At 39.1% G+C, this 21,465-nt stretch overlaps 2 protein-coding genes across 2 annotated transcripts; both read right to left on the bottom strand.

Annotated features, from left to right (window-relative positions):
• Positions 1 to 573: 573 nt before the first annotated feature.
• Positions 574 to 12,578, bottom strand: LOC117475875 (neural cell adhesion molecule 1-like). The gene is made up of 5 exons (XM_034122212.1): positions 12,540 to 12,578; positions 11,821 to 11,917; positions 9,035 to 9,202; positions 1,131 to 1,256; positions 574 to 1,037 (listed from the first exon to the last, which is right to left on the bottom strand). The coding sequence occupies exons 1-5, from the start codon at positions 12,576 to 12,578 to the stop codon at positions 949 to 951; spliced, it is 519 nt and encodes a 172-aa protein (XP_033978103.1). The 3' UTR covers positions 574 to 948.
• A 5,500-nt stretch (positions 12,579 to 18,078) lies between these two features.
• LOC117475874 (cAMP-specific 3',5'-cyclic phosphodiesterase 4D-like) lies at positions 18,079 to 21,458 on the bottom strand. Its single transcript, XM_034122211.1, has 4 exons — positions 21,310 to 21,458; positions 21,094 to 21,216; positions 20,543 to 20,725; positions 18,079 to 20,321 (listed from the first exon to the last, which is right to left on the bottom strand). The coding sequence occupies exons 1-4, from the start codon at positions 21,445 to 21,447 to the stop codon at positions 19,815 to 19,817; spliced, it is 951 nt and encodes a 316-aa protein (XP_033978102.1). The 5' UTR covers positions 21,448 to 21,458; the 3' UTR covers positions 18,079 to 19,814.
• Positions 21,459 to 21,465: the final 7 nt, after the last annotated feature.

Here is a 21,465-nt window from a genome sequence, read left to right as displayed (position 1 = left end):
TACACATAATACTGTTGAACACTGAAGGACACATGGGTAACACGTTGCATCTGTGATAACACTATCGAGTGGTGGAGGAATGAGTGGTTTTTTAATGTGTTTTCGGTTAGGACCCTGAAATAAGGTCTGTGGTTAACTCAAACTGAAGAGACTTCAGTTTACTTTACGACATAAAATACATCGGTAAATACCCCACTGGTGAATTTAAAACGGTGGTTGCTAACAAGTGTCTAAATGAGACGACTAAACGTCATCACGCCCATAATTAGCCGCCTTTAGCTTAGCGGTGGTGACGTGAAGTCATGTGACCGTGCTGTAGTTCCTTTTATAGCCCAACATTAGCCGCCTTTAGCTTAGCGCTGGTGACGTGAAGTCATGTGACCGTGCTGTAGTTCCTTTATAGCCCAACATTAGTCACCTTTAGCTTAGCGGTGGTGACGTGAAGTCATGTGACCGTGCTGTAGTTCCTTTTATAGCCCAACATTAGCCGCCTTTAGCTTAGCGCTGGTGACGTGAAGTCATGTGACCGTGCTGTAGTTCCTTTATAGCCCAACATTAGCCGCCTTTAGCTTAGCGGTGGTGACGTGAAGTCATGTGACCGTGCTGTAGTTCCTTTATAGCCCAACATTAGCCGCCTTTAGCTTAGCGGTGGTGACGTGAAGTCATGTGACCGTGCTCTAGTTCCTTTATAGACTAACGTTAGCGTTTTATTTCTAGAGATTACATTTGTTCCTTCAACTATTGTTAAAGTGGTGTTGATATGTGGAGATTATCCTGCTGAACAAAATGTGAAAGTATCATAAACGCGTGTTTGCCACAGATCTTATTTTCTGCAATAATCAAAAATCCAATTGAAAAATCCCCATTGGCTTTTTGTGGAGGGAACCAGGGAGATGATGCCTTCAGGGTCCACTACAAAAACCTGTCATCCCTGCACCACTCTGTGAACTACGCTGGATTATGAAGTGAATAGCGTTCGTCCTGGATTCTGTGAAAAGGGATGAGGGGTCTTGGCGTGAGAATAGAGGAGAGAGGAGCTGAAAGCATGGAGGTGGAGTGAACAGCGTTAGCTTCAAAGCGTTGGGGTCAGAGGAGCGTTTACGGGTTTTTTTGGGGGGGAAAGTACTTACGGACGGGCTCGGTGGTGAAGCTGCTCGCCGCGCTGCTCTCGCCTTCTCCTTTTCCGTTGATGGCGGACATCTTGACCTCGTAGGTGGTCTCCGGCTTCAGGCCAGCGATGGTGATGCTGATCAGGTCTGTGGCGAAAAGGTGGTGTTATTTAAATGCATGGATAAACAGAAACACAATACAATACCATTACCATCATAGCAAAACACTCTCTGCTATATAACATGTGCAATATTATTAATAATGTTCTATAATAACGCGCAATTACGTATCTGCCACTACGTTTTTTTGCACTACTCAATACTGCACAGTTTTTTACATTCATTATTTGACCGTCTATGTTACTTGTAGTTATTTAATTGCTCTTTTTACTGCACTGTAAGTGTCCAGTTGTATTATTATGCTGCTGTGTTTATTGTATCTTTGTAACTCTGGCACAACAATTTCCTTCGGGATAAATAAAGTCCTATCTTATCTTATCTTATCTTACGCAGCGTCCACACGGCGGCGTGCGTTGAAGCTTGCCGGCGGGCGTGTCTGAAACTCGACCAACAACCAATCACATCAATCTCCCGCCCCGGACACACAAGCACACGGTTTGATTGGCTAGAGCTTGTACTGGCATATGATTTGATTGGCTGACGCTTCCGTCGAAGCTTCAAAAGTTGAACATTGCTCAACTTTTGAAGCAAACAACGCGAGCAAAGCGAAGCGACGGAACCACAATGCAGTTCGGCAAAGCGTGACGTCACCCCATTCAAAGTGAATGGGCAGAAGCGTTGAAGCTTCAACGCACGCCGCCGTGTGGACGGGCCGTTACAGTACATGTGCTTTGTGAAAGCTTCATTAAAGCGTAGTCTTCTGCTATTAAAGCAAGGTGTAAGTCTTGTGGTAAAAACAAGAATTGTGGCGGCATTGAAATAAATATTTGAAAAATCTAAACAGCAAGTTTTGAAAGGTCTGTGGAAATTATTCTTAGAAAAAACGAAATCAAACACAACTTCCTGTCCCTGTTACCTATACAATTGGAGACGAGGGTCTCTTTCAATAAATAACAGAACAATTCATATGTTTTTTAGATTTATATACATTTGACTCATATATACAGTATAGACCAAAAATATCATCAGTCTTGTGTTTTTCTCAGTTTGGTTTTCTATTCTGAAACATAAAGGACACACTTAAGGATAAGTCGTTGATCCAATCTCTATTTAGTCTGGGAGTAATTCCTTAAAGTATGCACTAGAGGTTTAACCTGTTAAGCCCCAAAGCCCCCGTCGGCGGGTCTTTTTTTTTTTCACAAATTAAAAAAAAAAAAAAAAACGTTTTTTTTTAAATTTTTAAATTTTTTATTAATTTTTTTAATTTTTCTTTTTTTTCTTTGAATGGAATGAATACCTATGGTGATAATTCAATGTAATACATAATTTTTATAGTCTGGTACCTGAAAAAGGTCAAATGGCACTGATGGAACCAGATGTACCCAAATGTGCCAAAAGCTTATTCTGCCTGGAACTTTTTTTTGCTAAATCTCTCTAAAAAGGTCAAATTTAACTTGTTTTGCCTCAATCTTGATACAGGGTACTTATTATATGTTATAGTTTGGATTCCTAAAGCTTTTAGTCTACTAACCCATCATCCAAGGGTGGTTTTCACTATAAGTAATGGGTTTTTTGTAGGCGGAGGTAAGAATTTACCTTTTTTTACTATGTTCCATCTGAATTTACTCTAACTGAGAAAATCCATATTGATTCTGACACTTCTACATCCAACTCACAGATGTAACCTTGCTTTGATAAAAGAAATTATTCATATAACCCTTTTAGAAGTGAAGTTGTAGTCATTTGTTTTGGGCATGTCATTTTCGAGCCTGAAACCTGAAAAACAGGCTTGGGGCTTTACAGGATCATATTTATTTTTATGAAAAAGCACTACAATACATTTTCAGGCACTGATATTATGTTATTAGCGACGCACTGTTGTGATTTAACACTGATATCCATGTGCTTCACGACTTCAGTCTTGAAAGCCACTTGGTTGAGATCTCACTGTGTGACACAAAGGAGAGTAATTGCACGGCGGAGAGTAGATGTAGGTCTCTCTTTAAAGCAGCAGGGAAACATTTTGGTACCACTTTACAATAAGACTACCCTTATAAAATGTTTACAAATAGTTAGTAATTCATTTATTAATTAGGTTGTGAACACTTTATAAATCATTAATAAGCTTTTATAAGACATGAGATAAACAGGTGACCGGTTGCTTGCCAAATAGTGAGCCCACATTTATCTGTACTGCTAAGCCTTATTAGAAATGGTAGTAACTCATTAATAAATGTGAATAGGTTTTACACTTTACAATAAGGCTCCTTTTTGGCAGCTATACATGTTAGTAACTCGTAAATAAATGGTCATAAGAGATGCCAAGAAACATCAAGATGGATGAGGGGGAATCAAGTCAGTGAGCAACATTATTGTGTTGCATTGTTGGAGAAGCCTGTGACCTAAGATTTTCAACGACATAATTACTCTGTAGCTATGTTAGTTTGACAATAAAGAACCTTGAACCTTGAACAGACACCAAGGATGCTGGCTGATGAAGAAGACGAAGTAAGCTAGGTAGCCAATATAAGGCTTAGTCATCTTGCCAAATAGTGAGCCTGTGTTGATGTATGAAAACTATGTTAGGACCGGTTTATAAATGGTTCTTAATGATTAATAAAGTGTTTACAACCTAATTCTTAACCTAATTATAAACCCTTTATGAATCCTTTATAAGGGTAGTCTGATTGTAAAGTGGTACCAACATTTTTTGTGTTGAATGTGTTTTAGAATAAAGTCTCGATGAGAAGGACTTTCTGAATGTGTTGCAGGTTTTGCTCAGGAAGGTTCATGACTGAGTGAAATGACCCGAAAAGTGTCAGCCATTATAAGAGCTGTTCTGACTCCCTAAATGATAGGAAAGGAGCTTCAATGCTTCCTTTTTAATCTCCTTTAGCTTAGGATACACTGGACCATCATTAAAGAAAGGAAAGGAGAAGATACTGCCCCTCAATAACTTCAACGTAACATTTAACGTGACACAACATTCGGCTGCTCACAACCGATTGTGACGAACTAACGCTGCTCGTCCATCAGGTTGCAGGTGCTGATTCAGCATTAAACATCATATTTAGTAAGTTGCTAAAGTGCTTTTATGCTAATTACTGTCAAGATAAAATAAAGTTTCACTGTGATTACTGACTTTATTTCAACATGTTTGAATGGTGACTGAATGCATAGTAGTCGATGTGTAGGACTAACAAGTTATGCATATATTGGATAAAGATATTATATATATTTTCATACAATATATTAAATAATATATGTCTTTAGATAATTTACAATACTGTATTGGGTTTACATGCATTAATACGTGTGGACAGGAGGTCGAGAAACGGTTTAATTACACTATTTTGATTTGAATTTCAATTCCAACCTTGGTAATGAAGAATATATTATTCATTGCTGTCCACTTTTATGAAGCCTGTATAAAACAACACCATAATAAATGTGCTTGTAGTAGAAATTGTATTTTTCTCCCAGTGTCTTTTCCTAAGTCCTGATGAATTGTCTTTCCTTTCCTTAACCCCATGATGTTTTCTAACTGAGGTTAGGGTAAAACCATTTAGGAAAAGACCCAGGAGCTGGTTTCTCTGACTGCGTGGGGAACTGAATGAATACAGATGAAAACATGAGGCCAGATGAATTGATGACTGTGCTTTTAGACGGTGACAGTGCAGAAAGCGCTCAGATTTCCTGCAGTAATTTACCGATGATTACCACATGCTGCTTCCCTCGCCTCCTCGCAAAGGTTACCTCCACAAATCATTACAACTGTTATGAACACGACTGACTTCGGTGTGTGTTAATCATCGCGTTGCTTACTGCGGCATCAAACTGTTTATTGATGTGTGAGAGGAAACACATAAGATAAATTATTACGGCTTATATCTGCAGCACACAGTCAAAGTTATAATCCCCGACAGTGATATGGTCTGTCTCCTAATGTACAGCAAAGATGGATATTAACAGTCTATTTGCATCATAAGTGCATTGATCTTGAATACAGACCATTCAATAAAGGCTAACAGAGATATTTACTCCCTAAAATATGGAAATGATTACTCAGGTTTGAAGTGTACAGTATGAATCCAGCAGGTGCACCTTAACTGTTGTCTGTGCACACTGCAGAGTTAATCCTATATATGTGATGGGTGTGTCTATAGCAGGTAATACTGGTTTCAGACATGTGATGGCAGCAGGTTCACTTTAATGTGAGGAACACTTCATGTCATCTGTATGGACACATTTCAGCCACTGCATCATTCTGTCAGTAAAAAAATGCTATTTAAATTGAATTATTTAAATCTGTTTCGTAATTAATTTTTGATTGTTTGTTTATATATAAACATTTGTATTATATATTTATTATTTTATTAATATATTTTTTTTAAAGATGTTCTTTAACTTCTTATGTTTTTATTTAATTTATTTAATTTTCATCTTTAAATTGCACATTATTTACTTTCCTAACCTTTCATTTTTATATAGATATTTTGCATTATTTTTATTTCATACTTAAGGGGACCTATCATGCAAAATGCACTTGTGTACGTCTTTTCTACATGAATATGTGTCCCCGGTGTTCCAGGGAACTCACCAAGTGTCAGAAAACACAACCCTCTCTATTTTCCTCCATACCCAAATCTCTAAAAAAGGGGCTGCAACGGATCTGATAAAAACTGATCCAGATTTGAACACTGTCCTGACGTCAGGACGGTGGCGCTACGGCTATTGGGCCAACTCCACCAATCAGGAGGAGACAGCCACGGCCATTGCCGTTCGAAAGCGCTGGAGACGCTGTAGTACATATGCCAGGCCTGTAGGTGGTGCTGTTCTCACTGAATCAGCCCTTGCTAAAACAGAGCTAAAAAATGTCAAATTGAGCGAAATGAGGCATGGCTAAAATGCATGATCTGTTTGGTATTTTGAAAAAAAAAAAGTATAAATATGCCTTATATAGGTATGGCCCTACACTATATTATTCAAATATAGCATGATAGGTCCACTTTAAATGAAGCAACAGTCACACAAGATATTTTTTTCCCTTAATTAATAAAGTGTACTGTTTCTGATTGATGCTGATAAATATTATGTAGTCCTGATTTTACACATTTACGCTACAAATATACTCCTCTATACTCATGTGCATTTAGACATAGTCAATGGTTATAATTGTGTAACATATAAGTTATATGTTTTCCTTTTCAGCTAAAGCATTTTAAATGTTTACGAGTGGTTATATTACCAACAGCAGTATCTGATGTAGGTTATTAAGTTATACAGTATTAGGTAACATTCACAGTTTTTGTGTGTGTGTGTGTGTGCATGTGTGTGTGTGTGTGTGTGACAGGCATCTATTCAGCGTTGCCTGTCAGCCGCAGACAGGACGAGGACCATGTGTATCTGCAACCACGAGGCCTCAGTGGGACGTGGATAATATCTGGAGCCGTCAGGGAGCTGTCAGTTACGCTGTGTTCGCTGTCATGTTTGGATTAACTGCTGTTGAAAATACTTGATGCATTTGTGGCACATATTACCTTTATGTTTAGTAAAGAATTACACCCCTAAAATATCTGTTTATGAATTCTCCTGGGATTAAAGTACAGGGTTTTACTAAAAAAGCCACGTACTTTTAAGGATTTTGTCTGAATAAGAATCAGGTTTTTTGCCAAGTATGCACAACCAAGAAATTGCTTTGGTGTATAATGGTGCTTACGTTAATTCAGTATAAAGGAATTAAGTTGTTAAAACATTTGCAAAAATAGAACCATCTAAGAATGCAAAATACAAAAATAAATGGCTACAATAAATAGAAATGAAAAAAAAAATACAAAACGAATAAAATTAAAATGTTAGTACAACAAATAACTCTGAAAAATGTAAAAATAATATATATATATATACGTATACATATATATATTTTTTGTGTATCTTGTACGGCGACCTTGAGAGCCTTGAAAGGCGCCAATATGAATAAAATGATTTATTATTATTAAATCAGTATATCAGAATTTAAATTGGAAAAGCCGTGCAGTCTTCAAATATTGTCAGTGATGTTTGTTTCCTTTTTCCATTTGGGATTTATGGTTTGGCGCTACAGTTCTTATTGAGCTCCTGGTAATGAAAACAGTGTGAGTTAGTGTTGCTTCTGTCACACCTGAGCCCAATTCTGTTTTCTTATATAACTATTATATTTGTGTGAAAGCTGCAGCACGAATAGTATTTTCTCAGTTTCCCTTTGCACCGTTACATCGACAGTTGTTAGAATTTAGGAAAGGGATCTTGAATAAGAGGCAATATCTGAATATTTTTTACCCAAGGAGTGTTATTTATCAACGGAATAACCTTCTTCTGTTGGGATGTTTTTCTTTTTTAAAAAGCAATATGCTTTTAAGACAAGATTAGAGTAGCTTTAGAGGATATTCAGGTGTAGCTGAAGCAGGTGATGCATTTTAAGAGACCGAAAATAAAACGCTGCCCCTGAAGAGAGAATGTAATTACATGGCTTGCATCCACTTTGCTTGATTAAAATGTTTTTCCAAGGCTTTTAGAGGAGATGCTTGTAAGTGCTGGTGACTCAGGGACGTAATTCAGGAGAAATATAGCAAGTGCCAGCTGCCATTAAAATATGATGCTTATAAAAGTCCTAAATGAGATTTCCCTCCAAAAACTTTTGTAAATATATTGAGTGAGTGAGCAAAGTTTTTAACAAATCTGTTGGGAAAATAGTGAATGTCCTCTTCCAGTATCAGAGTCCACATGATAACAAAGGTATCCCAACTGTAGCTGTGAACATGACAGGATGTATGATTACCTAGAAGAGCATCAGGACTGTTTGAGGGATATGATAGCTATGTGATGAACATGATGATTCAGCCTCTATGGAGATAGACATATGACAAGCATGCTCATTTCTGACGTGGAGCTAATCTGAAGTAAACATTGAATACTGCTTTCTATTCCTCCATCTTGTGACTGTGTAACTCCCTCTCTTGGATATCAGCATGTGAAGGACACTGTTCAGGAACTAGTTGATGCTCTGTATGTGATGACTACTTCCATTCTGGAGAGGATCACAGATACATGGATCCTGAGATTGAAGCTCAAGACGGGGACCAGGGATTATTAACATTTTTAAGTATTCAGAAAAAGTCCGAATTTTGAGAAAAAGTCTGATTTTTTAGATTTTTGAGAAAAAGTCTGATTTTTTTTATTTTTGAGAAAAAGTCTGATTTTTTAGATTTGGAGAAAAAGTCTGATTTTTTAGATTTTTGAGAAAAAGTCTAATTTTTTAGATTTTTGAGAAAAAGTCAGATTTTTTAGATTTTTGAGAAAAAGTCTAATTTTTTTAGATTTGGAGAAAAAGTCTGATTTTTTTGATTTTTGAGAAAAAGTCTAATTTTTTAGATTTTGAGAAAAAGTCTAATTTTTTAGATTTTGAGAAAAAGTCTGATTTTTTAGATTTTTGAGAAAAAGTCTAATTTTTTAGATTTTTGAGAAAAAGTCAGATTTTTTTTATTTTTGAGAAAAAGTCAGAATTTTGAGAAAAAGTCAGAATGTTGAGAATTTTGTACGTGACAGGATGTACTGCTTTCTATTCCTCCATCTTGTGACTGTGTAACTCCCTCTCTTGGATATCAGCATGTGAAGGACACTGTTCAGGAACTAGTTGATGCTCTGTATGTGATGACTACTTCCATTCTGGAGAGGATCACAGATACATGGATCCTGAGATTGAAGATCAAGCCGGTGACCAGTGAGATTTTTCAAACAGAATCCATCCGGAGAAATGATCCACTCACCGTCTTTAGCGTCGTGCTCCATGCTCTTCCAGTCCTGGCCAATCAGACGCCACTCCACCCTGTATCTGATGATGGGGACCCCCCCCATGGAGTCAGGCTCCTCAAAGCTCACCACCGCGGTGCTGGAGAAAGGGTCCACCTGCTGGATCTCTGGAGAGGATGGCACCTCTGAAACAGAGAGGGAAACAAAGGGATTGGTCAATTTGGGAATCAGAATCAGAATCAGAATCATAATCATAATCAGAATCAGAATCAGAATCAGAATCATAATCATATCCCCTCTATTCGTCCCACAGAGGGGAACTGTACATTGTTCCAGCAGAAAAGAGCCAAAGACAGCTTAATGTTACCTAAGAAGCTTGCATAAAAAAAGTTAGACAATTAAAAAAATACACATCATGTAACAGTTCTGAGGATTTAGCAGCCAGGTATATATTTCAAAGTTATTAACGGCATATATCTATATATATATATGTATATATATAGATATTGAACATATATAGATAGATATACAGAAGTCTGTTTATTTGTTCTAGCAAACCGTTGCTAGGGATGACACTCTGCTCAGTGGGACCATGTGCGGTCATATCAATCCGCAGAAAGTAGTCCGGTCAATTTAACGTCAGCTGTGGCTAACAAACATTAGTTCTTGTCATCGGAAAACACTGTTGCATACTTTTTGAATATTTCATTTTTACATTTGTGGAGAGCACGACATGACTTTGGATTCATGACGGCTAAACTGTCTCCAGTAAAGAAGGAGAGAGCTCCAGAAGGACAGAGTTTAAAAGACAGAGAACTGGACGTCAGAGAAATCAACAGAAGAAGACAGACAGGAAGTAAACACTAACGGGAACACAGCTCTGAAGTGTTTAAAGACTGGTTAATGGAAAATAAAATGAGAACAGAATTGGACAGTTCAAGAAAAACTCGATCAGTGCTGGTGTCATTTTAAATTAGGCAGCTGTCGCCACAGTTATAGCCGTTGGTGCAACGTGCAAAAGAAATGTTTTTCTCAGTGGACGCAATATTTGGAAATGACTATTGTGAGTCAAGTCTTTGGTTTATTCAGTAGCCGTGTAATAAGCTTGATAATGACCGCCTCGATTCACATTATCCCTCACGTATATGTTTGGATCAGATAGATATCGTCCACTGCAGATAACGCTGAGCTTTAAATCAGCTTCTGTCGTGGCTCTGGCTTTCCTCTGGTGCCCTGAAGCCTCTGGTGCCCTGAAGCCTCTGGTGCCCTGAAGCCTCTGGTGCCCTGAAGCCTCTGGTCACCACATTACTGAGGCTCTGTTGGACATGCCTGAACGAGCAGCCGAGTTACTCTGTGATTCATGAAGATAGGAGCGGTGACACAGAGAAGGAGCAGACAATGCCATTTAGACTCAACACTACTCACCACTGACTGAGTTACTAGTTTCCTTATATTTACTTTATTTAACATACTTTTGTGGCACGAAAAAAGGTATTCTGATTGTGATTGTGATTCACTCCAGAGCTGACTTGATATCTCCTCATACTGACTGTAAACAGTGTGTCATGTGGGTTTCAATACTGTCTGTTAAATGTAGGTCTACAGAGTCTGTTGTGGATATTAACTGTTTTATTAGGGTTAGTGTTGGGAAAATACTGAATGTTCCTTCTGTATCAGAGTAGCACATGATAACAGAGGCCCTACGTAGCTGTGTACGAAGCCGGATGTCTGACTACATGGATGACGCTCATGAGACACTGTGATGGAGTTATGATAGCTATGTTCCTAAGATTGGCATGATGACACAGCCCCTAGAGAGATAGACATATGACTGTCATGTGTATTGCTTACGAAGGCCTTAGCTAATCTGAACTAATGTCAGAATACTGCTTTGAACCAGTATTCTTCCTTCTTGACTGTAACACCCTCTCTTGTATATAAAGCATATCAAGGACTCTACTCTGGGAACTATTTGTCCCACGCAGCCCTGTGATGACTACTTCCATTCTTGCAAGGATAATAAATACATGTGTCCTGATATTAAAGACCAAGCCGGTGTTGAGTGATATTTTTCTAACAGTTAGGATTTTATAGTATAATAGCCATGACACCTTTATTTCTTGCTGTTTTTTATAAAATAATTTCCGCTAAGCTAAAGGCGGCTAATGTTCAGCCTGATGACATTTGGTCGTGTCATTTAGACACTTGTTAGCAACAGTTTTTAAATTCACGAGTGGGGTATTTACTGACGTATTTTATGTCTTAGAACAAAATCTCTTCAGCTTGTGTTAACCACAGGCCTAATTTCAGGCTAACAACCAAAAACACATTCAGAAACCATTGACTTTGAAGTGCTAAATAGTGACTGATCTCTGGGTTTTAGGACTCATTCCTGCATGGTCTTTTGAAATGCCTAAAAGTAAAACTATTGCTTGGTGCTACAAAGCATCACTAGGTCTTTTTAAGTGCTGTAAGGTGAAGGAATCAACTAATTATCAATCCATGTATGCATGTCTGCAAGCTTCCCACATCTACTCGATATTATCATGCTATCAGAAACCCTCCTGATAATGATACACTTACTGGATATTTTATGGATGGTGTACTATTAGAAGAGTATGTAGTGAAGAGGCTGTTTAATTATCCTTGAAATTTGAATCAATCTGTTTAGTGAAGCTTCTTGCCTCGTGCTGTGAAATATCTCATTGGCATATCAATATGGAGGATGAGTTGCACATTTGTGTGGGAGAGAAACTCCCTCTTCTTCAGGAAGGTACAATGCTCAATGACTCGGTGCACGAACCTGCTTGGATCAGAAGGAACTCCTTGGACTCAGAGCCCATCGCGTTGGAGGCGGTGCAGTTGTAGCTGCCGAAGTCATTCTGGGAATCAGGAGTGATCTGAGAGGAGATGGAAAAGAGACAAATACAGAGAGGTCACACAGGTGAACAAAAAGAAAATACTACACTGAGTAGACCCATGGATAACTTGAATTTGTATCTTTTAAAACTAGATATTGTTATAATTAAAGTATATTCGGTGTCCTTGGTGTCATGAAAGGCGCCTTAAATCAAATGTAATATTATTATTATTACATTTAAGTATATTCAGGGTTGATTTAGGTCTTCGTTTGTTCTTCACATCTGTCATTTTGTATTGTTTTAGAGTATTGTAACACTACATGGTACGAGTGTTTGTCCACCACTTTAAAGTGAGAGCTGCTCCACTTCAACATCTGGTGGAAGATTGAAGGTCAACCCTTTGAGAAACTCTATGAATCAACCGTCCATAAAAACATATTTACATTGTCTCTGAACATGAATTGTTTCCATCAAATCTCCACCATTTCATAAGGTTAGACTCACTGAGTAGACCCATGGATAACTGGAATGGCTTCCTTTATAGAACCTAAGTAGATATAGTTTTTATTATAAGTATATTTAAGTATATTCAGGGTTGATTTAGTTTCTGTCGCCTCAGGTCTTCTTTTGTTCTTCACATCGTTGATTTTTAGTGTTTTACAGAATTGTAACACCTCTGGCCGGAAGAGAACTGCTCCATTGCTTCTCTTAAACTCCCACTGTACATTTTACATTTATATTCAATTTCATATTGAATAATACATTTCTTGCACAATAATATCCTGCATTATATTTGTTACTGGAAATGTGTATTTCCACATGTATATATATTTTTTAACTTTTTTATTCTATTTTATTTCTATTTCAGAAATATTTACCTACCTACCTACCTACCTACCTACCTACCTACCTACCTACCTACCTATCTACCTACCTACCTACCTATCTACCTACATACCTATCCATCTATCTATCCATCTATCTATCCATCTATCTATCTACCTACCTATCTACCTATCTACCTATCCATCTATCTATCCATCTATCTATCCATCTATCTATCTACCTACCTATCTACCTATCCATCCATCCATCCATCCATCCATCCATCCATCCATCCATTCATCTATCCATCCATCCATCCATCCATCTATCTATCTACCTACCTATCTACCTATCTACCTATCCATCTATCTATCCATCTATCTATCCATCTATCTATCTACCTACCTATCTACCTATCCATCCATCCATCCATCCATCTATCTATCTACCTACCTACCTACCTACCTATCTGTATCCATCCATCCATCCATCCATCTATCTACCTACCTACCTACCTACCTATCTGTATCCATCCATCCATCTATCTATCTATCTATCTACCTACCTACCTATCTGTATCCATCCATCCATCTATCTATCTATCTATCTATCTATCTATCTATCTATCTATCTATCTATCTATCTATCTACCTACCTACCTATCTGTATCCATCCATCCATCTACCTACCTACCTACCTATCTGTATCCATCCATCCATCTATCTATCTATCTATCTATCTACCTACCTACCTACCTATCTGTATCCATCCATCCATCTACCTACCTACCTACCTATCTGTATCCATCCATCCATCCATCCATCTATCTATCTATTTATCTACCTACCTACCTACCTACCTACCTACCTACCTACCTACCTACCTACCTACCTACCTACCTACCTACCTACCTACCTACCTACCTACCTACCTACCTACCTATCTGTATCCATCCATCCATCCATCCATCTATCCATCCATCCATCCATCCATCCATCCATCCATCCATCCATCCATCTATCTATCTATCTACCTACCTATCTACCCATCCATCCATCCATCCATCTACCCATGGGCGTAATTTCCACTGGGGACAGGGGGGACATGTCCCCCCCACTTTTCAAAATCCCATTTGTGTCCCCCCCACTTTTACATTTTTTTTACGCAAGCGGTCATCGTCACGGAGGAGCGTCTGTGTGTGTGTGTGGCACGAGCGCATCTCGTGAGAGAGAGATAGAAAGAGAGAGAGACAGAGAGAGAGAGACAGAGAGTTACGGGGGTTGTTGTTAGCATTTGGTGCTAGCTCGGAGCTAATGGAGATTAGTAGCTGTTTCAACAATAAGGAGAGGGAGAGCTCTTTCCTGTCGGACTTTGAGAGACTGAGATAGAGAGAGAGAGAGAAATAGAGAGAGAGAGAGAGAGACAGAGAGAGAGAGAGAGAGAGAGAGAGAGAGAGAGAGAGAGAGAGAGAGAGAGAGAGAGAGAGAGAGAGAGAGAGAGAGAGAGAGACTAAGAGTTACGTGGGTTGTTGTTAGCATCTGGTGCTAGCTCGGAGCTAACGGAGATTAGAAGCTGTTTCAACAATAAGGAGAGGGAGAGTCCTCTCCTGTCGGACTGAGAGAGATCACGTCAGCTCAGGGAGGTTAAAGGACTCTCTGAGTGATTAGGTTGTAAAACTTTAGTCTAGTTATCTCAGTGGGTCTCAAACGGTTTGGTCATCTATGTATAACAAATATTTTCCATCTATGTAATATATAGTTGTATATAAAATAAGTTAAGAAATCCTTCCAATGTGTACTATAGGTCAGTACAAAAAATAAAAAACACAGTTTGAAAGGGGAAGTGATTAGTCAAATATGCATAAATAAAAAAAAAAAAATGCAGACTAGGTAAGATAAAGATAGGAGAGAGGAGTTTATCAATGATGTGTTATTGGTTGTGGGCATATTCTAATGGCTTTTTGATTATTGAAATATATACAGTTCTGTTTCATATGAGTGTTGAGAACTGTATCCATAAATCTCTTAATGTTGCCCTCAAAGTGCACCAGATTGATGCATTCAACTTCAATTTAAAGAAACAAATCTTCCCGGGGTGCATGCCCCCGGACCCCCCCTAGAGGATGTCAGGTAATCACAAATAAAACAGGTTCACATGGATAGGATACTAGATAAGTGTGCACACTCATTATATACACTACACATTTTTCTTGGATTTGTTAACACTATAGTCCCTAATATATTTGTAGAAAGGCAGGAAATGGAATTAAATTGAGAAAATATTTCATTGCGGAGGACCCCCCTGTTTTGTGTCCCCCCCACTTCTCAAACCAAAGTTACACCCTTGACTAGACTGACTTAACTATTTCTGGTTAGTCTTCTCTCTTTAACTCGTATGTGGCATCAATGATTCACTACCTACATAACATAAGACGAATGCACAGAAAACGGAGATTTACTGCTGATCTCCATCATTCATCAGAAAGACCAAAGTGGCAGTGTACCACAGCCTCATTTAGCCCGTGTTGCGTGAGGCCAGGTTACACTCAGCAACACTCATAACTTTATCAGGTCTTAAAATGATGCAGCCGTTTCGCCAAGAGGCTGTGTCAACAGTACCAGTCGATACCCACACACAGGGTTTCCACTTCATGCCAATAATACCGCTAGGGCAAGGACTCCAAACCTCCGCCCCACGGAAGATAAGAGGACGGAAGTACCGGAGCTTAGCAGGCTAAGCATCAGCTGCTAAACGGACTATCCCTCCCCATCCAGGAGGGCATTGCAGCGATAGCCAGCCAATTATGAATGACCATATGGTTGGACTGAATTTGCCCTGTATTACATTAAAGAAACGCCGACAAACTCTCATACGTCTGTAGTGCTCTGTGCCCGTCTCTAAACACAAGAAGCTCTCAATTAAAACGGCCTTAAACACATCCTTATTATCCAGAGCTTATCTAGCGTTAGCTAGCTAGTGAATACGTAGCCTGAAATTGACACTCTGGTTCACGTTAGCTGCAGAAAAAACACATACATTAGACTACACGTCGTTTTGTCATATATTATTTACCGCCTGTAAAATATTAAACGGTTGTGAAAGTGATGATAGCAACACAGATACAAATGCAGTTGTTATCCCGTGAAAACGCATGAAATCAAGCTAGCATCGCTACCTTTAATGCTAACACAGCAGACCGTTACCAGTATTTAAAAGTGGCATCAGGAGCTAGCTAAGCATCCCAGCTATGTCAAATGAAGGTTACTCTTCTTATTTACGACTAAATGTTGAGTATAAATCCAGGGTATAACAAGCGTGTAACCATCCACTGAAACTATTAGACTTAACACGGCCCCGCAATGACAAAAACAACGCAGTGTTTACCGTGAAAGGTGTGTTTAATCCTCAGCTTCCCAGCAGCGACTAGCCCAGTCAATGCCCAGTTATGCACCTGCAGTAGCTCCGTGCTCCTCTTGATTGACAGCCCCGGCATAAGCGGCTATGTACCTACGTACAAGCAGAGTGTAAGGACGATTGGCACGAGGATTGACCAATCAGAGAAGAGGATCCGTTCATTCACACAGAGCCTTGCCTCCACCCATTTTGTAAATTATTGAGGGGGTTTGATTCAGTATTTAGCTGAGGCAAAGTGAAAAGTGAATGAAGAAGGTAGGAGTAAACTATGTAATACAACAGAATAATAAAATAGACAAATGCAAGTACAGTAGAGGAAGATTGATTCACAATGCTAAAGTTGGTAAAGGTGAAGTTAATGACGTTATAAACTTCTTTCTGGTGAAACATTTGTATTTATTTAAGTCTGCAATGTAGTGCAGTACAATATGAAATAGCTTACATTGGAAATAGACTGCTCAAGTAAAGTATAAGTACCTCAAAATTGCCCTTAACTTTAGTACTTTTTTGACCATCATTAGTTAATTTTCAGCTTTTGTTTTGATCAGCAAAATAACCTTATCAAAAGTATAGTCATTATGAAGAACGGTCTCGTTTGGTGTTATGTTACCACTGATATCCTATTATTGTATTATATTTATTACAGGTGCATAATCATATGCAATATTTTACTATTGTAGTTGTTAAATGCATATTATTTTAGCCATCTCTTGGGGTTGTTTAATGCATTATATTTCATAAGCCCACATAACTGAACAATCAGTTGATGCATAGTACGATTTTCTAATGACTTATCAGCAAGCTGCTTCCTTTTAGGAGGTTGGTTTTCCTCAACATTTAGAGACAAAGACATCAAAGAGTGAATCGTTTTTTCCTTTATTGGCAAGGCAAACAGTTCTAGTTGGAGAGAGGGCTAACACACCCACAGTTAAACAGCAGAGTTTGGATTGTCAAAGCTGCAAAGTCTTCACGACCAATATTCATAAATCTCTAAGAACAGAAAAACTGATCTAGGATGACTTGAGGCCGTGTGACTATATTATCTTCACTATATATCAAAGAAGTCTCAGATCAGCACACTTACTGTAAGATCGTGAATGAATATGTGATCAGATCATTGAAAACAGAGGAAGACAGGAGATGAGAGATGTCTCAGAAATATGTCACTAAACTATTTTTATACCAAGAAAAACATGAAAGTGAATATTTTTGCTTATGTATAATGTTATTCGCAGACATAAAGAAATGAAAAGAGAAGGGGGAAAAAAAGCTGAGTTACAGTTGACATCTGTCCTGTGTGACTTTCTCACACATAAGTACTAAACCTCAGACTAAAATAAGTCTACCGTTCCATCTTTTCTGACAGGTAATACCGAAATAATAAATAAACTGTACATGAAGCACTGTGAGGAAAATGTACAAAATCAAACAATTAGTGACATGCAGAGACAGACTGAATCCTCGCATGTTGTGCTGGTTGAGCTGTTGTTAGATAGTCCTTAGTGTTGAAGGCATCCTTGAGTGTTTGTCTGTTTGGTGATGTTTATGGCTACAGAAAGGATTACACATGTTTTACTCCAGCATGTCAGTTAACACATCTATGACCAGAAAAAAAAATCCCAAGTTTGAAGGTAAGGCGTTCAGCTCGTTCACACATTCAAATAGTTTTCACTCTGTTTTATGGTTATAAAATAAAACAAGTTTTTCCACAGGTCAAGTTCTGTAAGATCTCTATATTCTTCATCCTGCAGCCAACGTCATGCACTTCAACAGAACGCTTCTTTTTCATACAGTCAATTATAAAAAGGACAAAAAAAACGACTTCAGTCCCTCCGAAATCCGACCTTTAAGAGCTGTAGTGGTGCAGCCCGTGCAATTCAACTCAACCACCAGCCATCAGAAAAACAGTGAAACAGTCACTATACATGTTAAACTGTACTGGAAGTGCAGAACTGTAAAAGTACCATACAAAGTGCTTTGGTTTATTCTTAGCAAATACATCAAAAAAGTCAACCCAGTCATTCACTCTCACACAATAAAACAAAACACTGTATTAAGACAATATCAGTTTCAGTTACCGTTAGAACTGGAGTTTAAAAAAAATTGTAACAGAGACACTCGGGTCAGATTGGCACACAGTGTGCTACAATCAACCAACTTTATCAGTCATGGATGGAAAGTAGCCAGTGGCAAAATGGAAATTACAGTACGGGTTGTGTCATGCTTGCTTGGCACTTGTTTGTCATTGACTATGTCCCTGTGAAGAGCAAAATATTGATCAATGAGGAAAAAAAAGAAGAAAAAAATTCTGGCTCATCCATCCTGGTTTGTTTGTTTTCTACAGTTACAATGATGCTGACATCCGTCTTTGCAACCCTTGTGCTTGGATGCTGTGTGACACGTCTGTAATTACCATGATGGATTTGTATGGATAGTTTGATGCAGTTTGTAGATGTACTGTAGCGTTTAGTTTTTGCATGATGTCTCCGCTGGTTGCTTGGCAGCCCTTCCAAAGCTGTTTTGAAGTCAACAGCCTTCAATGTGTTCATGTTTTGGCTCAGTCCCAACTATAAAGTGCTCAACTTGAAGGGAAACCTATAAACATGGGTGCCAAATATTAAGAACTCAAGAATTAGTGACTTGAAATTTAAGTCAAAATAGCAACAAAACTGAAACATTACTGATATTTGGGGTAGTCCTCCAGTTCAATGGGTTTTGAATATAGCTTTGCAAATCATTTGCCTCCAATGCCAGAACTTTAATTCCACATGTCGACACTGGGAGGCACCATATGCACAGCCCACATAGCTGGATGTAATTCCTGACTGAATAACACTACGCTGACCCTGGCTCATTATTGTCACCGACAATATCATAGTTTAGGTTTATAAAATGGAAATAGTGAGCCTGAAACACTTCTAAAAAACTTCAAAATATTATGCATTGCCAGCCATTTATAGCAACACTACTGTTTGCTGAACATAATTAAATAGGCTGTGCAAGCTGAAAGAAGTGCTACGTATACAATAATAATGATAGCGCCACTCGAAATGTTTGCTACATTAAAAATGACTGCATAAAATCATGCATAGCTTCTTTCTGCCATTACTTTGCCTACACTGCTTTGGAGTCTGCTATTTACTGTACCTTCATTGACTGCAATTCAATGGACCTAAATAAAAGATAACAAAACAAACAAAATAAGAACTAAGAAGGCAGGGTAAAGTTTGGCAAGATGTCTTAAAATATGTTTTCACGCTCATTCATCACTTCCTCACTTTCTTCACAAAGAGGAAGACAGTTCTGTCTTTGTTGAAGTAGACCTTGGGTTGGCTGGTAAAGGGGAAGTTTTAGGTTTTAAACTTCTCATCCTCGCTGTAGTTCATCCACAGTACGTCTGACTGAAAGACGCAGAGCATAGAGGACAGTTCAGAAACTTGGTTTCCTGTCCTCTATTAAAATGTCCATCTGTTTCTCTCCAGTGCAAGTGACTGCTGGGTAAAACTGCAGCATTTTTTTAACACCCTCCGCAACCACCGCACTCACTTACTCCCCACCCTAGGTTTGCTGTCATGCTGTCCGCAGAAACCAGAGGTGGTGGTGTTTGGTTGGAGTGGGAGAAAGGGAGTCAAGAGGAGGCACCGAGATCAATAAAAGAAACAAAAAAGGCCCAAAAAAATACTACTTTTGGCGGGTGCTATGTCCCAAGTCTGAAGCGTGGGACTCCAGAGACGCCTTCATTCTCTGTTTCTCTTTCTTCAGCCATTTCTTTATCAGAGTCTAATGAGAACGTTCTGACTGAATCAGTGGTGAGCTTTTTGGCGAGCATGCGAGACGTGGAAGAAACTGAATCCAATCCGCTGCCAGAATCACTTCTGGAGAGTTCGGGCCCCCGACTGTCGCTGTAGCTCTCCTCTTCCTCGGGCAGACTCTCGTCATCAGACTCTCCCTCTTCTTCCAAGGTCAGCTCAAACTGGAACTTGTCCGCCGAAATAGAGCCGCTGCCCCCACCGAGCGCTGAGGCTTCCCCGGTGAGGGCTCCCTCCTCGGGGCCCTCTGGGTGGGGGGAGGGGCTGTGGGGGATCATGCTCTGGTACCACTCTCTGTTGTCCTCCAGTGTGTCCAGGATCCCCTGAGCGTCGGGGTGCACCAGGTCGGCCCACGTCTCCCACAGAGGGTGAACAATGTAGTCAATGAAACCCACCTAAAGAGCGAGACAAAAGTGTTTTTTTCAGTACCCTTCTTGCTAAATTCTCTCCACCATTTTATTTGTTATTTATTTGATATACCCTTGTTAGTCCTACAGAGGGGACATTTATATTCTGCACTTGACCCATCCTAGTGCTTAGGAGCCGTATTGCACATTTTTTATTCAACACTTAGAGTAGATTTCATGAGTTAAATATTTCAGCTCTAATATTGTACCTGGTTCTTCTCTATGGAGGCGTTGTGTTTGTCACACATGGGGCTGACCTCCATGCCCTTGTCTCTCTCCCTGTCCCCCTGGGTGAAAAACTCCACCATAATGCGATCTGTCCACTGCCGGTACAGCTCCAGAGGCTTGGTGGGGTTGCTCAGGTCTGCACAGTGCACCATGTTCTGAAGGACCTACGGTGAAATAAAAAAAAGAATCTGTCTATTCAGATATACAGCACACATATTTCTGTTTGGTTTGCTTTTGTTTTGGTTTCCATCAGGCCCTGAGATTGAACATTTTACGGTTAGTTGTAACTTAGTGAGCAGTTCTGTGTTAAGTAGGAAGTGCACAGTCTGTTTTTTAGCTTTCCTGCTGGGAACATGGTGGATGAGACCGGATTAAACTGAACTAAAACAGTAAAGTTGGAGGCTGTAAAAAACAAATCAATTAGCTGAAAGAGGCTACAATGCTCTGTAGTGCTAAGGTACAAAACATTTTTCATATTTAATGTGAACATATTGAAGCTCTTAAAATTAATAATAGGCAAATCGTTTTTTACCTGTATGCGGTCTGAGTAGTTATCCAGCAGTAGCACTCCTAGACTGGTGACTTTCTTGGTCTCCACCATAGTTTTCAGGTCTGCCAGGAGGTTCATGTGTTTAGACATATCTGTAGCCAGCACCTGTAGATAAAGCAACCAGATTTAAAAAGATTGTTTGAATAAACAAAGTGTAATCCCTGAAGTGAGAAAGATCAGAACTATGTCGTTTCTTACCATATCAATGACCATTTTGCGCAGCGACTGCCTCTGCTTTTTGCTCAGGTTCTGAAAGATGTCACAGTTATCTTCCTGCAGAAGCTTGAAGCCAACAGCAAGGTGGTGATTTTCCAGCACCGAGGAGTCATTGTACATCAGGGCCAGCTCAGAGTC

This window comes from Trematomus bernacchii, unplaced genomic scaffold (genome assembly GCF_902827165.1).
Source record: "Trematomus bernacchii unplaced genomic scaffold, fTreBer1.1, whole genome shotgun sequence".
NCBI classification, from domain to species: Eukaryota; Metazoa; Chordata; class Actinopteri; order Perciformes; family Nototheniidae; genus Trematomus; species Trematomus bernacchii.
Note: the sequence above shows the minus strand (reverse complement) of the source record. Positions and strands in the feature narration are given on the sequence as shown.